We start from the raw sequence: 19,644 nt of genomic DNA, 5'->3' as shown, positions 1-19,644 counted from the left end.
AAGGAAAACAAAGTTTATTTCTCAAACTGACCATTTAAAAAATATGAAAACAGAACACACAGAAATACATGGGACCGTAATTAGGAAGTGTATTATCTACTGCAGCTCACTTGATTGCAGTAAACAAAACAAACCAAAAAACGCCTTTTACTAAATTTAGCTCTCCGATTGTGCTAATGAAAATATATGACAATGTGCTTCCTGTGGTGTATTTAATATTGTAAATATAGCAGAACGAACTCACTGCAATTTAAACTTGTTTTACTAAAGAATAAACGGTATGTAAATCATAAGAGCTGTCTATGTTAGATGCTGTCAGATCAGGACTTCACTAACACTGAGCAGGGGAGCTGCAGCATGCTGTTCCCATATTACAACTGTACACAATTAAAGGTGCGGTCACCAATTCCACACACAACACTTGCAAAATATTAAAAATATAAAAATGCCGAGTTCATTGCAGTCATCCGCTGCATAGACTAACCATTCAGCAGAATGAGGCAACAAACAAGCGAGTACAGACACAGCAAACCTGGTTGTGATGGGGTAGGTCTCGGTTTTACAACAGCAGTTTAAGATAATTGCACATAGTTACTGGTACACCTGGTGGTCCCTGCTGGTTTCCAGTACTTGTACTTGAGATGAAAAGGTTGAAAACCACTGCTATACACAGTCTAGAGTGTATAACTTAGCATTCCATTTACATGCATGGTGTCAATTATTTACTGCTTGTGTGTGTTCCAGGATATTCAGTACGAGAGGAAAAGAATGTGCTACACGCGGACAAATACACTGTTATAGCTGGTGCTCCTCGAGCTTCCCACAAGGGGGCAGTCTTTCTGATGGATATCAACACAGATGACATTGGATTCAACACGATGCTGTCCGGAGAACAAGTGGGCTCGTATTTCGGAAACAGTATTGCAGCAGCAGATCTCAACAATGACGGGTTGGTAGTTCTTTGTTTCATCCTAACTACCTTTTAATTACAACCAAGGTCTTTGTTTCCAAACTTGTGACTTGCATGTTTTGTGGATTGAAACAGGAATTACTGACCCGACTAAAATGGCTAGACATTGCGGCTAATCTTGTCAAAAATACAGCTGCAATCTAATATTAAACCTACTTAAACCCAATTAGCCTTTTTCACTAATATGATCAACTTGGAGTTAACACTCATTAAGTGGCTGTGGAGTGCTACTATCTTAATTTAAATTAAACTTGTAATTGAAAAGGGAGGCAACACAGAACACTCGCTCTAAGTTGTGTGGGCCAAAATGGGAAAGCAATTGGAATTCCATTCTGTTCTAGGCAGTGCCTTCCTTTCCTAATTCAAACACTCAACGCTCTAATTATGATAAGGTCACAATGTCAAGAATTGACTTTAAAGCTTACTTATTAAAAATGTGACTGGAAAGGTATGTAAGGGGTCACCTATCTAAACTCTCACCCACCCTCTCACTTCAAAGCTAAGAGTGCACCAGGTGAGTTTAAGGAATCTTTTAACCTAATTCTCTCTCGTTTTGTTGTCATGGAACAGCTGGAAGGACCTGCTCATCGGAGCTCCATTCTATTTCGACCGGAAGAAGGAGAAAGGAGGAGCTGTTTACGTATTCATGAACGAGGGCGGGGTTTTCCAGAACACCTACAGTCTGGTCCTGAAGGGAGTCAGCGGCTCAGGGTTTGGGTTTGCCGTTGCCAGCGTGGGAGACGTTAACCAGGATGGCTTTGAAGGTAAACCCACATAGGCAAAATAAAATAGATATTACAGTTCAGTGGGTAACTATTTAAACATCATGTATTTAGATTTGGAGTTGTGCACACAGAAACATGTTTTATATTTCTATGCACAACCTTATTTTTGAGCCTCTTCTGATGAAAGCATTAGCTGATACCAGACCCCAATTAAATTGAATTGTGACAGACAAGGTATGACTGACTTTTCCTACTAGTTGTAGAAACCACTTTCAATAAAAACACATTTTGCTGAATGAATGCTTCCTGCATCATCATCTATTTTAATTCTAAAACTAATCCAGACATGAAAAAACTCTCAAATACTGTAAAAAGAATGCATTATGAAACAATGTTTGTGTTCTAAAGTCTTAATATGCATTTGAGTTCATGTATGTTGTAGATATTTACAGTGCAAAAATAATTCATAATAAAGTAAATTAAAAACTGAAAAAAGAACATAATATACTGCAGATATTCTGACCCCACAACCCCACACTAAAACCCACCCTGGTTTCATGTGGTTCCTTGGAAATGTGAGCCGTGGCCTGGAGGTTTCCTGGCTGTTTGAAGGGATGCAGCCCCAGGTTGGATGGCTCTGTGGGTCTCTCATATCACTGCTTCTTATTTCAGACATTGCCATCGGCGCTCCCTTTGATGGATCTGGCAAGGTGTTCCTTTACCGCAGCAGCACAGAGGGACTTTCCAAAGAACCCAGTCAGGTAGGCCTCTCTCCAGTCAAACATGGCTACATTTCAGGCTGAAGTATGCACTTGTAAAAGTGGTTCTTATTTTATTTATTTTTTTCCACCACCCCGAATCCATTTTTTTTGTTTAAATTAAACCTGGTTTTGCATGAAAATTGTGTAAAAAAAAAAAAAAAAAACCTGATTGTTGTGCAGCCCTTGTAAATCACACTACTAGATGGCAACTACAAACTAATTTCAGAGTGTGTAGGACGATTCTTACACTTGAACGTGTGTTCGGCAGGTGATTGACGGCAATGAGATTGGCGCTAGCGGCATCAAGATGTTTGGATACGCCATCAACGGAGGCCTAGATGTTGATGATAATTCTTACCCGGATATGCTTGTGGGCAGCTTGGATGATAAGATTGCACTACTCAGGTAAGGGTACACAGGCCTTAAGGAAACACAGAACAATATAACATTGAATTATCTGGAATATGCATGAATAACGAGAAGTTATTGAACACGCTACCAATGTAGATCACGTCTCCGGGAAAAATGTGTCAAGGTCAGTTACATAATGTCTGGCGCGCATTTATGCTACTTCATTTGGGTGGTAATTCATCTTTTGAACATTTCTTTCTCAGAGCTCGCCCAGTTATCCAGCTCTCCAAAACATTCAATGTGAGCCCAAGTATCGTGGATCCTGCCAACTGCACTGATGACTCCTGGTTAGTACAAGGACATTCACTGCGACTAAACAGAAATAAGCTTTAAATGCCAAAATAATATTGAGATATAGGCCTCATCCTTTTTCAGCCTTGGTTCTGCCTGCCTTTCAGTAATGTGTACCAGTCTCTCTGGTACTTATACAGTACATATGGCCTACACTAGTATAGCCAAATGTAAGCAAACCTGTTTGAGGCATATTTTCCGTGTTATCCTTATCGGAACTTTTGCAGGTTGATAAAACAGAAAGAAAGAATTATTTAGTTTCCTTAAAAATTGCCCAAAGCCACAAAACACAACTTTGAACTATATTTCTGTTCATAACAGGGTTGTCAACCTTGCAATTTAGTTTTTACTGACATAGAGATATACAGTGGCCTTTTTTTTACTGACACTATTATTTTTACTGACATCATTTTAAAAATATGAAACAATAAAATACATTATAAAACAGGCTATTTTATCTAATTAAATTTCTTTAGGCCTCATTTACTTCTTATGGTCGTACATGGACACATTTGCAGACTGGATCATTTGCTTCCTTGGTCTGAATCTGGTGCTGTTTTTAACAGAAGTCTTGATAGTCAGAATTCGATCCAGAATGTCTATAGACAGTTGATTTTTTATGTCTGTTTTTACGTCTGAGAAAAACTTGTTCTATTTCTGCAGTACTGTGTGGCAAAGCTAACGTATTTATGACAAACTTGGCAAGTGTAGAAAAATGTGTCTCTCCGCAATTTTGTGCCAGTATTCATCAGCCGCCAGATCCCGTCATAGATCAGTCAAGTCAGTCACATTGTACTGCAGAAATTCCATTTCTAGGCTGCCCTGCATATTTCCAAGAACAATCTGTGGGAAAAGCATTGCAAGCTGGACAACATCTCCCGCTGTGTTTTGGCTACTTTAACGCATACTTACTTTAGCACAGTGTTGTTAATTATTATTATTATTATTATTATTATTATTATTATTATTTATTTCTTAGCAGACGCCCTTATCCAGGGCGACTTACAATTGTTACACATTATTTTTATATACAATTACCCATTTATACAGTTGGGTTTTTACTGGAGCAATCTAGGTAAAGTACCTTGCTCAAGGGTACAGCAGCAGTGTCCCATACCAGGGATTGAACCCACAACCCTCCGGTCAAGAGTCCAGAGCCCTAACCACTACGCCACACTGCTGCCCTTATACAATAACTCCTGAGCGTTTAATCCTTTTTTTTTGGGCGGGGGGTACTATTGTCATTCTTTGTTTGATACTTTTCACTGCCATGACATAAGGTAAATGTCATTCAAGCTGATTGGGAACGTCGCAAAGCAATGCAAAGTATACCATCTTATTTTGAAATCGCTGACTTTTTTTGTTATCTACGAGTTTACAGACCGTGTTAAAATCTGACTTTTTTTTTTTTTTTTACTGACTGTCTGTAAATTTATGGATGGTTGGCAACCTTGGTAATAACAATAGTACCCCCCCCCCCCCCCCCCCAAAAAAAAAAAAAGGATTAAACGCTCAGGAGTTATTGTATAATACTAAAAAAAAATGACAGGAAACACACATACAGCCAAAAGTTCAACAGAGGCCTTTTCTTGAACACATGCCACCTGGTGGACAAATGATGCATTTTTTTGTTTTGTTTTATATAGGGCAAGACAAATTCCGTGTTTGTTCTAATTTTTTATTATTGGTTTACAGTATTAAGGTGAAGCTGTGTTTCTCCTATATTCTCAGCAATGGAAACACAAACTTTAAAAAGAACATCAGTGAGTACATTCAAATGTAACTTTAATGTTCTATTTTGATCGTTATATTGATAAGGTTTACTGAAAACTGATTTATTTATGTATTTCATGTATTTAGCTTGGACTAAAAAGAAAACCACAAAGCATGCTCTATCTATCTATCTATCTATCTATCTATCTATCTATCTATCTATCTATCTATCTATCTATCTAATGATAATTGTCATTGTAAAGTAGTCTGTAGAAGAATACTGGAAACAATGTCTTCAATTCTGCAGCTCTTAAGTACAGACTGGAAGCAGATGCAGACCGGCGCTCTCCTCGAGTGAAGTTTCTCAAGTCCAGTTCTCCATCTGTCTATGAAGGCTACTTCTCCATGCCAGAGACCAAATGCCAGACTTTCAAGCTCATACTGACAGTAAGTAGCGTTGTCAGTTTTTCTATAAACGGTTGAATTTGACACTCTTATTAGTCTGCCTCATGAGTTCTTTGGTTTCCCCCTTACAGGATAATATTCAAGACAAGTTGCACCCAATTAAGTTTACGTTGAACTATTCCATCTATGAGAAGAATGCAAGGACACGCAGGGACATTCAGAGCTTGGATGCCTTTCCAGTGTTAAGTGAAGAGCAAAACCACCAAGACACCCAAGAGGTAGATGAGATGGTGACTCAAGAGTGCTTTCTTACAAATTGATTTTGGCACTATAACTCAACTGTCCTGTAGGATGAGGCAATGGTAGAGCAAGGGCAGCTACAACATGGGGGAGAGAATGATAATTTGGCCAACTCTGTGAAAGTACAGTATTATCTATTAATAGTTTTTTTTTTGTTTGTTTGTTTTTTTTAATACCTCAAAATTTATGATTGATTGTTTGAAATAATGCATGCATTTGACTGGTATTACATTGGTAACACAATGGTGTGAATCAAGCACTCTTGTAATTTATCATAGTACTGTGGTAAGTTAGCATTTGTGTGCTTGCCAGCAGGCAAAATCTGAATTCGCAAAGATGTCATGAAACTGACAGCTACACCAGCTTAGATTCTTAAAAGCTAATGAAATGTGGGATAAAATCATTGTGTTTTCTTTCAGATTCACTTCCATAAGAAATGTGGGGAAGACAACAGGTGCAGGAGTAATCTACAAATGACTGCAGCCTTCGCCTCCTTTGCCCCTGAAGAACAGCTGCCCAGGTATGCTTTGTTTGAGTTGAAATGCACAGTTGATCCATGAATCCCAGCAGCCTTTGGAACCAATCGCTGTGTCTCCTATGACTCCCATGCAGTGTGGTTTGTTGAGTGTTTAAGAGAAGCATTCCTGATGTATGAGCTTTTAGGCCTTAAATTATTCATAAGAAAGTTTCTGAAAAATGTTCATTCTTGTTCCTACATGTACTAAAGAGTTTTCCTCTCTCCTTTCTTGTTGTCCCCTCTGAGTAGCAAGGCTGGGAAGCAAGTCCTGCAGTACAGCCCTGATGTGAAGAAGCTCCTTCTCGTTGTGAACGTGACGAATCTGCGCACTAATACTCGTGAAGCTGAGGACGCCCACCAAGCCATCCTCAACATCACCCTCCCCACAGCGCTGCAGTATTCAGGGGTCCGATCTGTAAGTAGCCTCGTCTCCTATTACTGAAGGGTGATACTATATAGAATACTATAAGCCTAATATACTGTGCACCTTTGTTAGGGGAATTACAGTTTTATGATGCGTTACCTGCAAATAACACATAAATTCTCCTTAAAAAGGTTGGATTGCATTCAATCCTGGAAATAACTGTATAGATTAATGACAAGGCTGCTTCACTTGTATTTGCAGGATAACAACATTGAGTGTCATGCTGACGAGACGGTGATCTGTGAACTAGGAAACCCATTCAAAAGCGAACAAGAGGTACAGCATTGGCAGATTCCAGTAGGAGCTATCCTAAATTTATATTATCACACAGCTACCATGAGCTCACTATTTTAAACATTGTTCTCTAGATATGTTATTGATGTTAGGCATTTTAAATTGTTGCTGCATGCTCAAGGCATTACTGTCTGAAGACTTTGACTGATGTTTCAGGTCCACTTACTTGCCACTGTGTTTCTTTTCCAGGAAACAATCCGGCTAATTTTTGAAGCCTCTGGAATCACCCTCAACACGCAAGAGATTGAAGTAGAGCTCCAGCTCTCCACGTGAGTCTCACAATCCAGATCAAGTTTATACTCAAATGTTATTCCTTTACTAGATTCTTCTATAGTTTGACCTTCTGTACAATTTACAGAAAACAGACCATGTTTGTTTCCATTTCCCAAAAGTAGTTTCAGCTGCAGGGACACCAGCCTCCTCCATCCTTGAAATTACTACACATTACTCAGAGAGCCAGACAGGGCTCTGCTGCTGCTTCGACTGTAAAAGCTAGTGGTTATAAATGATTTATTTAAGCTCTGCTATAAATGAAAAAAAAAAAAAAACAGAAATGAAAGAAGTCATTTTTTTCTTTTTTTAAATGGTGTTTTTATGATAGTCGACACATGTTACAGATTAAACACCCACAACATTAGCATTTTCAATATGGGCTATATATTAGCTGGTATACTTTATCCTTCATATGCAATTGGAACTGTTTCCCTAATAGGGTCTAGGGAAAAACAAAGGCTGTCTGATTTGAAGTAAAGGGATATTTTATTCCGATAGATTTCATGTGCTGATGTTGACAGGTGTCTCCTGTCTTGTATCCTACAGGCAGAGCGAACAGGATGATCTGAATCCAGTGCCTGCCGTATTGCAAATACAGTACTCAGTGCAAGCCTCCTTCTCCGTGTGAGTATTCACAGTCAGATAACATTTTAGTTTTGGTTAGTACGTTTATTTAGTTATTTATCTTTCTCTTCTTTCGGCACCCATATATACAGCTATGGTTTTGCATCATCCTATAGAATTAACACATTTTTCTTCATAATGTCGAATAACGTTACATTAACATATTGAATTACATACGACATTTTGTTTAGGAATAAAACAACAATAGACATGTATTTTAAATTATGTATTTAACATTTTATTCATAATGTGATGTGATTTTAATTATTTTTCTTTTCATTTAGAAATAAAAAAAAACAGTAAAAATACTTCTCTCTTGCGCATGTCCTCTCAAATGCATGTTGTTTAATTGGGACAGCAGCTTATTCAGGATATTTTTACGTCTCCTGAAGCGTCCCGATTAAAGAGGTTGCCGATTGCACTATTATGGCTTCCGGTAGACTTTTGCAATATCATTTTTTAGTTATTTTGATTACATGATGTTAAATAAAATATCTAAATTATGTATGTTGGACATGGCTCTGTGTCGCAATCCCAAAATTATAGGTGATGCAAAACAAGACATTTTTAGCTTTGTCTTGAGAACTGATCGTCCAATTTGATGAGATATTTCTTTCGATGATGTCAGAATTGTGACCACCTTTTCCTTGACACTGACAACTAATTAACACTTTTATCTGCTCAGACTTTGGGAACCACTTGACTATTTCTGTTCAACATGCTGCCAGTTTAAATCGCGGAGATTTTTACTTAAATCTCTAATTTAGAAAATTAGAAATGCAACCCTCTGTTTGCATTGCGGTACAGGGACAATGGAAGACAGCTAACCTATTTCAGTGGGTCAGTGATGGGTGAATCTGCCATGAAAAAAGCAGAAGATGTTGGAAGCCCAGTGGAGTACACCTTTAATGTGAGTCTTAACTTTTGATGTGATGTAAAAATGATAATTAAATCTGTTAATACTATGGCAATTTAATGTTATGGAGCAGATCCCCTATCGGTCCATTCTGTCTTACTGCAGACCAATCAGAAGTTGTCTTCTAAGATGTTTTTACCTAGCCCTCTAGAACACAAAAGTATGTAAAAGAAAAAAAAATACTATCATAGCAAAGTGTTTACTGACATCAAGTACACATAACTGAACATAAATCAATGCTTAATCTGTACTTTGTTGTTGGTAGGCAGCCATTCATTTTGTAAAATGTTCATCTCATTAGAAGCAGAGCCCCAATTTAAAAACATTTCCTGTTTTGTTAAAACTTCCATTTGATACAGTATTTTGGCAGTCTGTGTTAGAGTAATTGTGGAGCATTCAGGGGTCTGGTGCTTTTCAGCGTTGCAGATTTTGGAAGGTAATGGAAGTGTAAAAGTTCAGCAGATTCCTATACAAAAGTTGAAGTAAAGAAGAGCTACCATGGGTGGCACTGATCTGACACAGGGGTTTAATTTGTTCTGGAAGGATGTATGACTATAAGTGGGAAATTGGAGTTGCGCTCGTCTCCAGAATGGCCCATGTGGTCGTCACGTCAGTTTTAGGATACAAAGACCCTTTTAATTGTGTTTCATCAAAAGCAATAGTTGATGCATGATTCCAAATCTATGACACATAATTAAATCTGATTGCAGTAGTCCTCTCATTCATTACCTCCTTTAAAAAATGTACTAATTCATTATTTTGTTCTCCTGCTTTTTTTTCCCAAAGGTTGCAGTAAAAGGGGAGCCCCTGGGCAGTATGGCTACCTTAGCAGTGGTGTTTGATTGGCCCTATGAAGTCTCCAATGGCAAGTGGCTGCTGTACTTGACTGAGATTGTGACAAAGGGAACAGCAGAGAGCCACTGTGTTCCAAAAGGAGACATCGTCAATCCTCTCAATCTTACAGTGAGTGTATAGCAGCCTGTCCTGGTGTCTCGTCATTGCTTGTCTACTGTATCTACAACTACACTAGTTATCCCTATCCAAGAAAGAATACTTATGGCTCAAAAGGTTGAACAACAAAATTGCACCAAAACGGTCTCACAATACACAATGGACTTGAAACAAATGTTATTGCAATTCTTTGTTTGTTGCTGTATACCTGCTACTGAACTCAGAAGGTTTAAGCTTGTTCAGAACGCAGCTGCCAGGCTGCTTTCTCATACTCATCGTTCTCAACACATCACCCTAGTGCTTAGGTCCTTCCATTGGTTACCAGTAAGCTACCAAATTGATTTGAAAGTTGCTGTAATAACTTATAAGGCCCTTCATGGATTAGGGCTATCCTATCTCCAAGAAATACTAACTCCGTCTGCTCCTAGTCGTTCTTTGAGATCAGAAAATGAAGAACTTTTAATTCTTCCAAAAAGTCATCATAAAACAGCTGGAGCCGGAGGTTTTTGCTGTTGTGCTCCTCAGTTGTGGAACTCTGGATTCTTTTAAATCTAAATTGAAAACCATACTTTTTTAAATGTGCTTTTAAATAATTGGTTGTAACTGGAGTGTATTGTATACATGAGCTATTTTATTTTGTTTTTAAATTTGTACAGCGCTCTGGGATGCCTTGGTGTGAAGGGTGCTATATAAAAGACCCTTGCCCTTTACAGAGCTACCCCATGTCAATTTATATAGGAGCTAAACTCTAGGCAGCAGTGTGGAGTAGTGGTTAGGGCTCTGGATTCTTGACCGGAGGGTCATGGGTTCAATCCCAGGTGGGGGACAATGCTGCTTTACCCTTGAGCACAAGGTACTTTACCTAGATTGCTCCAGTAAAAAAACCAACTATATAAATGGGTAACTGTATGTAAAAAATAATGTGATATCTTGTAACAATTGTAAGTCGCCCTGGATAAGGGCGTCTGCTAAGAAATAAATAATAATAAAAAAGCCATATTTTCCCAAAACAGATGTAGAATATGGATCCAACCCGAGCAAGCAGAAAATGTGGTTGACAGATGCATTACAAATGTAATGCTTTTTTATAAGGGTGTCTGCTAAGAAATAAATAAAAAAAATAAACTAGTTAAAAAATCTTTCAAGGGTGTTATTCCAGCTATGTCCTGCAGAGGTCGCATAACCCACTGTTTCCAGAAGGTCTTTGAATCACATTTTTGTAAAGAAACCTCATACAAAACACCAGTGGTCCTGTTTGATTAAAATATATTGCAGCACCAGATACTTTAAAACACGCTTCCTTCGGCTAAATTCCTGTGCTAGAATTTGTAAAATAATAGTGATTCAACAAATACAATTTTTAAGGACGCGGGGGTGTTAATTTTATTGTACTGTTTTCACAGATGTATGTAATTGTACAAGAATGGACAATTATTATTGTGAAGTATATATTAAATACATGTTCACCTCTGCTTTTTATATTAAAGATAAATACAACAGAAATTGCAAGTATTTTTTTTTTTGTTGACATTTGTGTTTGACACATGTTATTAAAGTCTGCTAAGAAATAAATAATAATAATGCTGTCCGCTCATACTCCCTCTCAACGGCTTTGGTATACTTTCCCAAAATTATTGGTTGGTGGTCGTCTTCAAATTGAAAGGGAAAGGTTATGGATGTAACTTCGGTTCCCTGAAAGAGAGGACGACCACCAAACCTTGTGAGGTTGCATCACTCGCATTCGCGGGTTCGATGTAAAAGAGAATGAGTTCTCCGTGTAGTGACTATTTATTACCTCGATGAGGTGGGACTGAGGGCGTCACTCCACAGAGGGGCCTATTGGCATAAAATGCTCGGTGAATACCTGACCTGTGGCAGGCATATCCCAAAAGTATTGGTTGGTGGTCGTCTTCTCTTTCAGGGAACCGTTTTCCTCGTGAATTCTAGAATTCATTAACTGATGGTGTCATAGCTAAACGTTTGAATTATGGAGTTGCTGTCTTTTTTTTCTAATGAGCCATGTTCAGCAGCAAAGGGTTGCATTGTGTAACCTGAATCCTCTCTCTTTTGTGTCTAGCTGCCTAGTCGAGGATCACACAGGAGAAGACGGGAGGCTGACTTGTCTCAGGGCCTGGAGGCTGGATCAACTCTGCCGACGTCAAAGAAGGGAAAAATAACCGTGTCTCTGGTAAGCAACAGTACGAGGGTGTTTACATGAAACTGGCGATATACACGTGTCTTGTGCACCACTCTTCCTACTGAGATTTCAATTAGTTCCTGTTTCTGTTTCCATTTCTATTCAGGACTGTTCTCAAAAAACAGCAAACTGTATCACTTTCAGCTGCCCTCTTCTCAACATGACCAATAAGGCCACCGTGATCGTCCGAGCACGAGTGTGGAATAGCACACTGCTGGAGGTGAGGATTTTCAAGCAACAAGCCCATGCCAGTTTCTTTGAGGGGGAACATTTTAATCATCTCCGTTTTATGCACTTGTTTTACAGTACTTATGATTCACACAATAGTCATTTAGTGAAGGCTTCCATCCTTTACGTAAAACTTAAAATTGTGTGGGCATTCTTTAGCAAAAATTGAGGGAACCTGAATCTGCTTTCTCATGAGTTCTGGGAAACTGTTATCAGACGCTGTAAAATAAATCAGATATATTGTTAAAATGTTAATTCATAAGGCTGTTCCGTACACCCAAGTTGTTTCTTGCTAGTGTTTCCTTGGTAGAATCTTGCACTGGATATATTTGCAGTGTTTTCAAAATTTCATAGACTCCTAAACAATATTATCTCATAAAAATGTTAAAAATAAATAAATGAAGGAAAGTGACCCAGGATTTCCTCTGTGAATTCTGTTCCTGGCACAGTTGAGTGAGTTGTTGTTTCTGGTTATCTCCCCAAAGGATTACTCAGAAGTAGGCCGTGTGACAGTGAAGGCCAAAGCCACGCTGAAACTGGTCACCAAGAAACCAACAATTGAAATGACAGAGACAACGCATCCGGTAAGAACTGTCTTTCAAAATAAACGGAAAAACAACTTTGAAGATTTTTTTTCTTAATGTTTGGTTATACAGCTGATCATTTATAAACAATTACAAAAAAAACTGCCCCATCAACATAGGAATTAGATACTCAAATAAATTAAAAATGGCTTTTGACATTCAAGGGCTGCTGTGAGGACACGTCATTTGCAGCTGCAAAACACCCATATTGCAGCCAAAATCGGCATTTTGCAGTGGAAACCGTGTTAAAAATGCAGCATATGTAAAGAATGGTTTTCATGTGGCATTCTGCACCTGCTATCAAATTAGCACTTTGACATCATTAATCAATTTAAATGATATTGAAATGTATACAAATGAAGAAAAGAGCATGGAATTGGGCGAGGATCTGGAATACTAAGCGGGCGCAAACATTATAATGAGATGTAAGTATTTTGCTTTGCACTTGGCCAATTGCTGACCCTCCAAAAACTTTACACCTCCTCTTACAAGGTGCAAACCATTGTAGAAGCGAGTAATTAAGAGCTGTATAAAAGCACACACCTTCAGAGACCTGTCATTGACCTCAGGATGGCTGCGGTGGCACACTTCCTGATGCGGCGACACTTGGCTGTTGTTAAGGACAGGCAGGAAAACCTTCAAGGAGAGAGTGTGATGGTCTCACTCCGCAGGTCATCCTAGACCTAACAGCTGAATTTTACCTTTTCATCACCTGATTAACTGTCCCCCTGGTAACACCAACAGCATTGACTTTCTCCACTGTCATCGTCATGATTGCAGCTCGTTATTTGTGCGTGTTGAGTAATTTGCGTTGCTCTTAAGCTTACATAGCCTATCCTTACATCAGCCCCTCAATGTGGTAGCTGTCACCATTGCAGAAGAACAGATGTCCTAGCCAGTCCTTCTACAGGAATATCTGGGGGGAGGAGATCATTGCTCATTAAGCTGCAACAATTACCTATTAAGGGACCCTCAAAATATTTAGCAAACACAGGGGGTACAACGGACAACACATTTTCCACCCAAGTCTATCTGTTTTTTTTTGTTTTTTTGTTTGTGGGGGTAGTGCATTATATAAGCAGGCAGGTTGGTTTCAAGGGTGGGAGGGGCTTGTAGCACAGCAGGGTTTTCAATCATGTCCTTCATAAAGCAGCCTTGGCTTCTGTTCAGGAGACTGTGATGGTAATGCCTACTTCAGGGGGAGAACACTGATGTTCCACATGTTAGTTGAGCTGTATCTTTGCTCTGTCTCCCCTTAGATCATCCTGGAAGTGGACTCTGAAATCCTAGAGGAGGCTCCTCAGGATATTGCACTCTGGATTATCATTGTGGCTGTGGTTGCAGGAATTCTGCTACTGGGGTTAATCATACTGCTGCTGTGGAAGGTAGAGGCTTTTAGCTTTACTCATACAAGCCTGAGACGACTCTTGTATTCTTCCAGGTTGAAATGCAGTATTTTGTATTTCACAATGTATGCTGACATCTAGTGGAATTTGATGGTAATGTTGAATATGCTGTATGTGTGTTCTAAAAAAAAAAAAAAAAAATCAATAGAATGAATGTAGGTAGCACAATTGCTGACTAACATTTTGAAGAACTACACACATACATGCAGCAGTACAGTTCAAGACAATTCTTTAGAACTCTCTGATTTGGTGTAATACAGCTATACAGTAGTCTTAGTGGGTATGAACAATCGTTTTCAGTGCCTTGTAATTTTTTGTTTTTCATCTTGCCACATTTTAGATGACAGTAATGGTGTTTCAGCCAATTCAATTCTTCGATATAGTTTGATGTGTAACACAATGTAGAGGTGTGGGGTACGGCATCCCAGAGGCTTGCCTGGGTCTCAGTATCGGTACAGTATAGTGCTGCAGTGGTTAACCTGCCTCCCCTGATTCCCCCTCAGTGTGGCTTCTTCAAGCGGGCCAGCAGGAGGGAAATGTACGAGGCCAAGGGTCAGAAAGCGGAGATGAAGATCCAGCCCTCTGAGACAGAGAGGCTGACTGAGGACTACTGAGAAGGGGCCCTTCGGGGTCACAGGCACATTTCACTGGGGTTCATTGGTAATAATGCCTTGGGCACTGCCATCAAAAGAGAACCAGGGATCTGTTTTCTTCACAAGTCCTTTTTTCCTTTTCTGGATGGTCAGATGCCCATTTTGCTATGACCGTCTTTAACTGTTAGAAATAACCAGCTGCTTTTCTTCCTCTTTCATAATGAACTGCTTCTGATGCTCCTTTTCCGTTGTCTTTAGTGTCCTCCTGCTGTCTAACCTTTAGATAACCCTCTTCTCTTGGTCCTGTGACAGGCTCACTTCCTGTGTGTGCTAGATAATGGAGTAACTGACTTTACCTCTTTAGTTTCTCTTTTTTTTTTTAGTTTTTCTATAACACTTCAAATACCTAGCTGCTAATATTTTTTTTTAATCCTCTACTAATTTTGATGATTGTTACTACTATTACCAATAAATTATATTTACTAGAGAAAACTTAACTTAACTAATGCCTGTATTACAGTGTTAATAGCCTACTGTGTAAATTAAAAACTGGTATGTGGGCTCCCGAGTGGCGCATCCAGTAAAGGTGCTCCGTGTGGAGTGCAGGATGCGCCCTATAACCTGGAGATCGCTGGTTCGAGACCAGGTTATGCCCTCGCCGATCATGGCCGGGAGTTCCCAGGGGGCGGCGCACAACTGGCCGAGCGCCGCCCGGGTGGGGAGGGCTCAGGTCGGCAGGAAGCCACTCAGATCTGTGTTGTCCTCCGGCACTATGGTTCAGTGTGAAAAAAGACAGCTTGGCGGGACACGTTTCGGAGGACGCGTGTGTCTGCCGTCGTTTCCAGAGTCAGCGCTGGAGTTGCATCGGTGAGCCGGGATACAAATGATAACCGGGCATTCCAAATTGGGGAGAAAACTGGGGTAAAAATAATTTATGACTCTTGCATTGCCACTGGATACCATTGGGTAAGGGTTTGTATATAGCTGCTGCTAAAGGGTTTTATTAAGGAATAACTACTTTAAGCAGCTCACATGCCATCTTTCCATGTTGCTAATGGCTTCTCTTCTTGTCTTTACATTGCAGTGTGGCTTCTTTAAAAGAACAAGCTTTTACAGGATAATGCCAAAGTACCATGCAGTGAAAATACGTAAAGAAGAACGCTACCAGTTCAACGAAGGCTTCCTAACCAAGAGCCCAAATAAAAAAGAATGGGTAACAAACTGGACAGAAATGCACCATTATTACAACTGACCCCTAGGCTCCGCCCCTCTGCTGCAGGACTCATCATTGGGGGGCTACACCAATCACAAGAGCTGGGCAGAGCTAGAAGCCACACATTCACATTGGGGCGTTTGTGGCATAACAAAGGACTAAGCGAATCGCATTCATGTTAAAAAATAAAATAAAAAAAAAATAATAATAATTAATAATAATAATTAATTTGCTTCATCAGATATGCTGTCCTCTAGTGCAATATTAACGTGTTCTGTTTTGTTAAAACTTTGCAACCTGACAGGAAACCAAATAGATTAAAATATTTTGAGAAAAGTGACTATGGACTACTAAATATTACATTTACAGTATGTAAACCCATATATTTTTTAAATAGACAGGTTTGTTTTGGATTTTAGAATACCCCCCTCCCCAAATCTAATATTCAAGTATATTCTGAAAATGTGTTTGCTACCGTTCAGAAACTGAGCATAACTAACATACATTTACTGAAGATGAACAGACAGTGAAAAAGATATTTAATTGAAACAATTATCCACCTCTCCTTTATTACTGAGTACAACTGAGTACCAATATGTAACACAGGCCTATGGATTTTCTTTGTTCTTGGCAGACTCTGTAATCTATCATTGGTTTATGGTGATGGTTGTCAGGCTCCAAAAAAGAAAATAGTAATTACAGCACCCAAAATAAATATGTGTTCCCAGATGAATGACTGACAGTGGACATAAAAGTGTGCTTTTAGGTACAAAATTGATATAGCAACAAATATGTACTCCTTAACAATGCTCTATTTGGTATCTTAGTGTTTTCAAAGTATTAGTCTAACCAACATGTTTTGCGTTTTACATGCAAGTACAATTGAGCCTCTTGCTCGTTGCTATGGCAATTGGCCATGGCAACCAGTATCCGCAGGTCAGCCTTGTTTTTTTCTGTTTTGCTATAACAGAGCTTGTCATGTATACAACTGCTCCAGGTAAGACTAACCTAGTTAGAGTGATGTAAGCGCAACGTGTCTGTACAGTTCATCTACCATATTCAGCAAGGTCTGAACAGAAGGGTGAATAAACAGTCGCCATTACATTATATTTTAGTTTGAACTGAACGTTATGCGGCACATTAGCATTAACACCTACTTTTCTGTATTAATTACTTATCACCTCCCTGTTTTCTATCATGAGCTTTAGTCTTCTGTAATTTGGGATGCTCTTACAAAAAAAAAATTAACTAAATAAATAAAACCGCTGGTGATTGACATTTAGTTTTAATTGTGGCCCTGCGATCATCTTTTTTTCTAAGAGCAATAACAATACATGCCTACTTTAACATGTGTATAACCATGCAATATAAAAGTATGGGAGACACCCTAAAATATCTAACACAGGGGTGTCAAACTCCAGTCCTCGAGGGCAGCAGGTTCTTCTGGTTTTCATTCCAATTTAAGCTCTCAATTAACATAAGTAATCTCATTATGGAGGCTGTGTGGTCCAGTGGTTAAAGAAAAGGGCTTGTAACCAGGAGGTCCCCAGTTCAAATCCCACCTTAGCCACTGACTCATTGTGTGACCCTGAGCAAGTCACTTAACCTCCCTGTGCGCCGTCTTTCGGGTGAGACGTAGTTGTAAGTGACTCTGCAGCTGATGCGTAGTTCACACACCCTAGTCTCTGTAAGTTGCTTTGGATAAAGATGTCTGCTAAATAAATAAAATAATAATTATTTGCTGAATTTGACATATAAGGCCTTTTACAGTTGATGGTTTTAAAAATGAACTTGATTCAAGGTACACTACCTATGAAACATTTTGAGGCCTGAAGAGAAGTGTTAAATGTGTCCAGTTAATCCAATAATTAGACCAATTAAGTAATTGAGAGCTCGGGTGGAACAAAAGCCAGAAGACACTGCGGCCCTCCAGGAACTGAGTTTGACACCCCTGCTCTAACACATATACGAGATGAATAAGCAAATACAATGATCTGTATTGTTTTTGATATTGGTACTTTAATGAAACCCCAGAACAGTTAAACTGCTGGCTTGCTTTCTATACTGGAACAGGCTAAAATCAAAGGATATTCTTATTTATTTCAAACCAATGTATACATCCGCAGATGTGCAAAATAAAAACAGTATGCTGTGTTGCTCCTAACATGCAGTACCGTTCTGTGAGTTGTTACCGTTCATATAGAATCAATGCCTACTGGACTTAACTAAATCTTTTCTGTGGCTACGATGCAGGTGTTACACTGGACTTTATAGCATTATTTATCAGGGTTTTGGCAAAAGGAAGCAAGGTTTCCTGGTGCGATAAATGTTCAGAATACAACGTTTCATTGCGTCCAGCACTGATATATAATTAGGTGATCAGGACGGCATACTTTTTAACTGGTGGGATCCTTGCTCTGTATTCAACCTCTGAAATACATTTTCTCAAATAAGTATATAAATATATACTAATCAAAAAGTTAGTTAATCACAGCATCTTCCAGGATAGTCAGATGTGTTGTGGGACCTAATTTGCATCCTAGTGGCACCTTCCTGTTCAAATCTGCCCAGATTTCAAGATCTGCAGGCTATGCATATATACAGCAATGGGCAGCAGTGTGGAGTAGTGGTTAGGGCTCTGAACTCTTGACCGGAGGGTCGTGGGTTCAATCCCAGGTGGGGGACACTGCTGCTGTACCCTTGAGCAAGGTATTTTAACTAGATTGCTCCAGTAAAAACCCACTGTATAAATGGGTAATTGTATGTAAAAATAATATGATATCTTGTAACAGTTGTATGTTGCCCTGGATAAGGGTGTCTGCTAAGAAATAAATAATAATAATAATAATAAAGCCATATTTTCCCGAAACAGATGTAGAATATGGATCCAACCCGAGCAAGCAGAAAATATGGTTGACAGATGCATTAGAAATGTAATGCTTTTTTATAAAAAAAAAAAAAAGACTAACAATTGTAAGTCGCCCTGGATAAGGGTGTCTGCTAAGAAATAAATAAAAAAAATTAACTAGTTAAAAAATCTTTCAAGGGTGTTATTCCAGCTATGTCCTGCAGAGGTCGCATAACCCACTGTTTGCAGAAGGTCTTTCAATCACATTTTTGTAAAGAAACCTCCTACAAAACACCAGTGGTCCTGTTTGATTAAAATATATTGCAGCACCAGATACTTTAAAACACGCTTCCTTCGGCTAAATTCCTGTGCTAGAATTTGTAAAATAATAGTGGTTCAACAAATACAATTTTTAAGGACGCGGGGGTGTTAATTTTATTGTACTGTTTTCACAGATGTATGTAATTGTACAAGAATGGACAATTATTATTGTAAAGTATATATTAAATACATGTTCACCTCTGCTTTTTATATTAAAGATAAATACAACAGAAATTGCAAGTATTTTTTTTGTTGACATTTGTGTTTGACACATGTTATTAAAGTATTTTTAACAAATCCATCCTTCTTGTTTATTGATCATTCCATCATAAGCTTACAACACATTATCTTTCCCAAAACCCGTATAATTATGCTGTATATTTATTAGTTTCTACACTTTTTTCACTTTGACCCATACTATACATTCACTGTGCAGCAGGAATTAGGACAGGGGTGCAAAACTCTTCTAGGGCAAAACACAAAAATAGTCTTTTAATATTCAGTCTTTTTCTTACTTTATTTAATGCCAATATTAGAAGAACCATGCTGAATCGCGTAAATTGCATTCTCCTACAGTAGGCATTCACAAAATGTATTCATTTAATTATCAAAGTGCTCCCCCAGTGCTTTCTTCCACAGCAATAATGTAAGAATCAAACATGCTATATTAAAACCGGAG

The 19,644-nt window shown here is 38.8% G+C and overlaps 1 protein-coding gene across 1 annotated transcript in view; it reads left to right on the top strand.

Annotated features, from left to right (window-relative positions):
• itga3b (integrin, alpha 3b) overlaps positions 1 to 19,266 on the top strand; it is a 52,457-nt gene extending 33,191 nt beyond the window's left edge. The window contains exons 6-26 of the mRNA XM_034055790.3: positions 745 to 949; positions 1,541 to 1,734; positions 2,368 to 2,456; positions 2,725 to 2,861; positions 3,071 to 3,154; positions 4,854 to 4,921; positions 5,179 to 5,318; positions 5,408 to 5,554; positions 5,996 to 6,096; positions 6,343 to 6,508; positions 6,719 to 6,793; positions 7,001 to 7,080; positions 7,631 to 7,708; positions 8,516 to 8,618; positions 9,411 to 9,587; positions 11,653 to 11,763; positions 11,879 to 11,992; positions 12,486 to 12,584; positions 13,844 to 13,969; positions 14,494 to 14,650; positions 15,668 to 19,266. Of these exons, the coding sequence (XP_033911681.3) occupies positions 745 to 949; positions 1,541 to 1,734; positions 2,368 to 2,456; positions 2,725 to 2,861; positions 3,071 to 3,154; positions 4,854 to 4,921; positions 5,179 to 5,318; positions 5,408 to 5,554; positions 5,996 to 6,096; positions 6,343 to 6,508; positions 6,719 to 6,793; positions 7,001 to 7,080; positions 7,631 to 7,708; positions 8,516 to 8,618; positions 9,411 to 9,587; positions 11,653 to 11,763; positions 11,879 to 11,992; positions 12,486 to 12,584; positions 13,844 to 13,969; positions 14,494 to 14,604 (2,405 nt within the window). The 3' untranslated portion in view covers positions 14,605 to 14,650; positions 15,668 to 19,266. The remainder of the gene's footprint in view (positions 1 to 744; positions 950 to 1,540; positions 1,735 to 2,367; positions 2,457 to 2,724; positions 2,862 to 3,070; positions 3,155 to 4,853; positions 4,922 to 5,178; positions 5,319 to 5,407; positions 5,555 to 5,995; positions 6,097 to 6,342; positions 6,509 to 6,718; positions 6,794 to 7,000; positions 7,081 to 7,630; positions 7,709 to 8,515; positions 8,619 to 9,410; positions 9,588 to 11,652; positions 11,764 to 11,878; positions 11,993 to 12,485; positions 12,585 to 13,843; positions 13,970 to 14,493; positions 14,651 to 15,667) is intronic.
• Positions 19,267 to 19,644: the final 378 nt, after the last annotated feature.

The sequence above is a fragment of the Acipenser ruthenus genome, chromosome 33 (genome assembly GCF_902713425.1).
Source record: "Acipenser ruthenus chromosome 33, fAciRut3.2 maternal haplotype, whole genome shotgun sequence".
Lineage (NCBI taxonomy): Eukaryota > Metazoa > Chordata > Actinopteri > Acipenseriformes > Acipenseridae > Acipenser > Acipenser ruthenus.
This window is presented reverse-complemented; position numbering and strand designations above follow the sequence as displayed.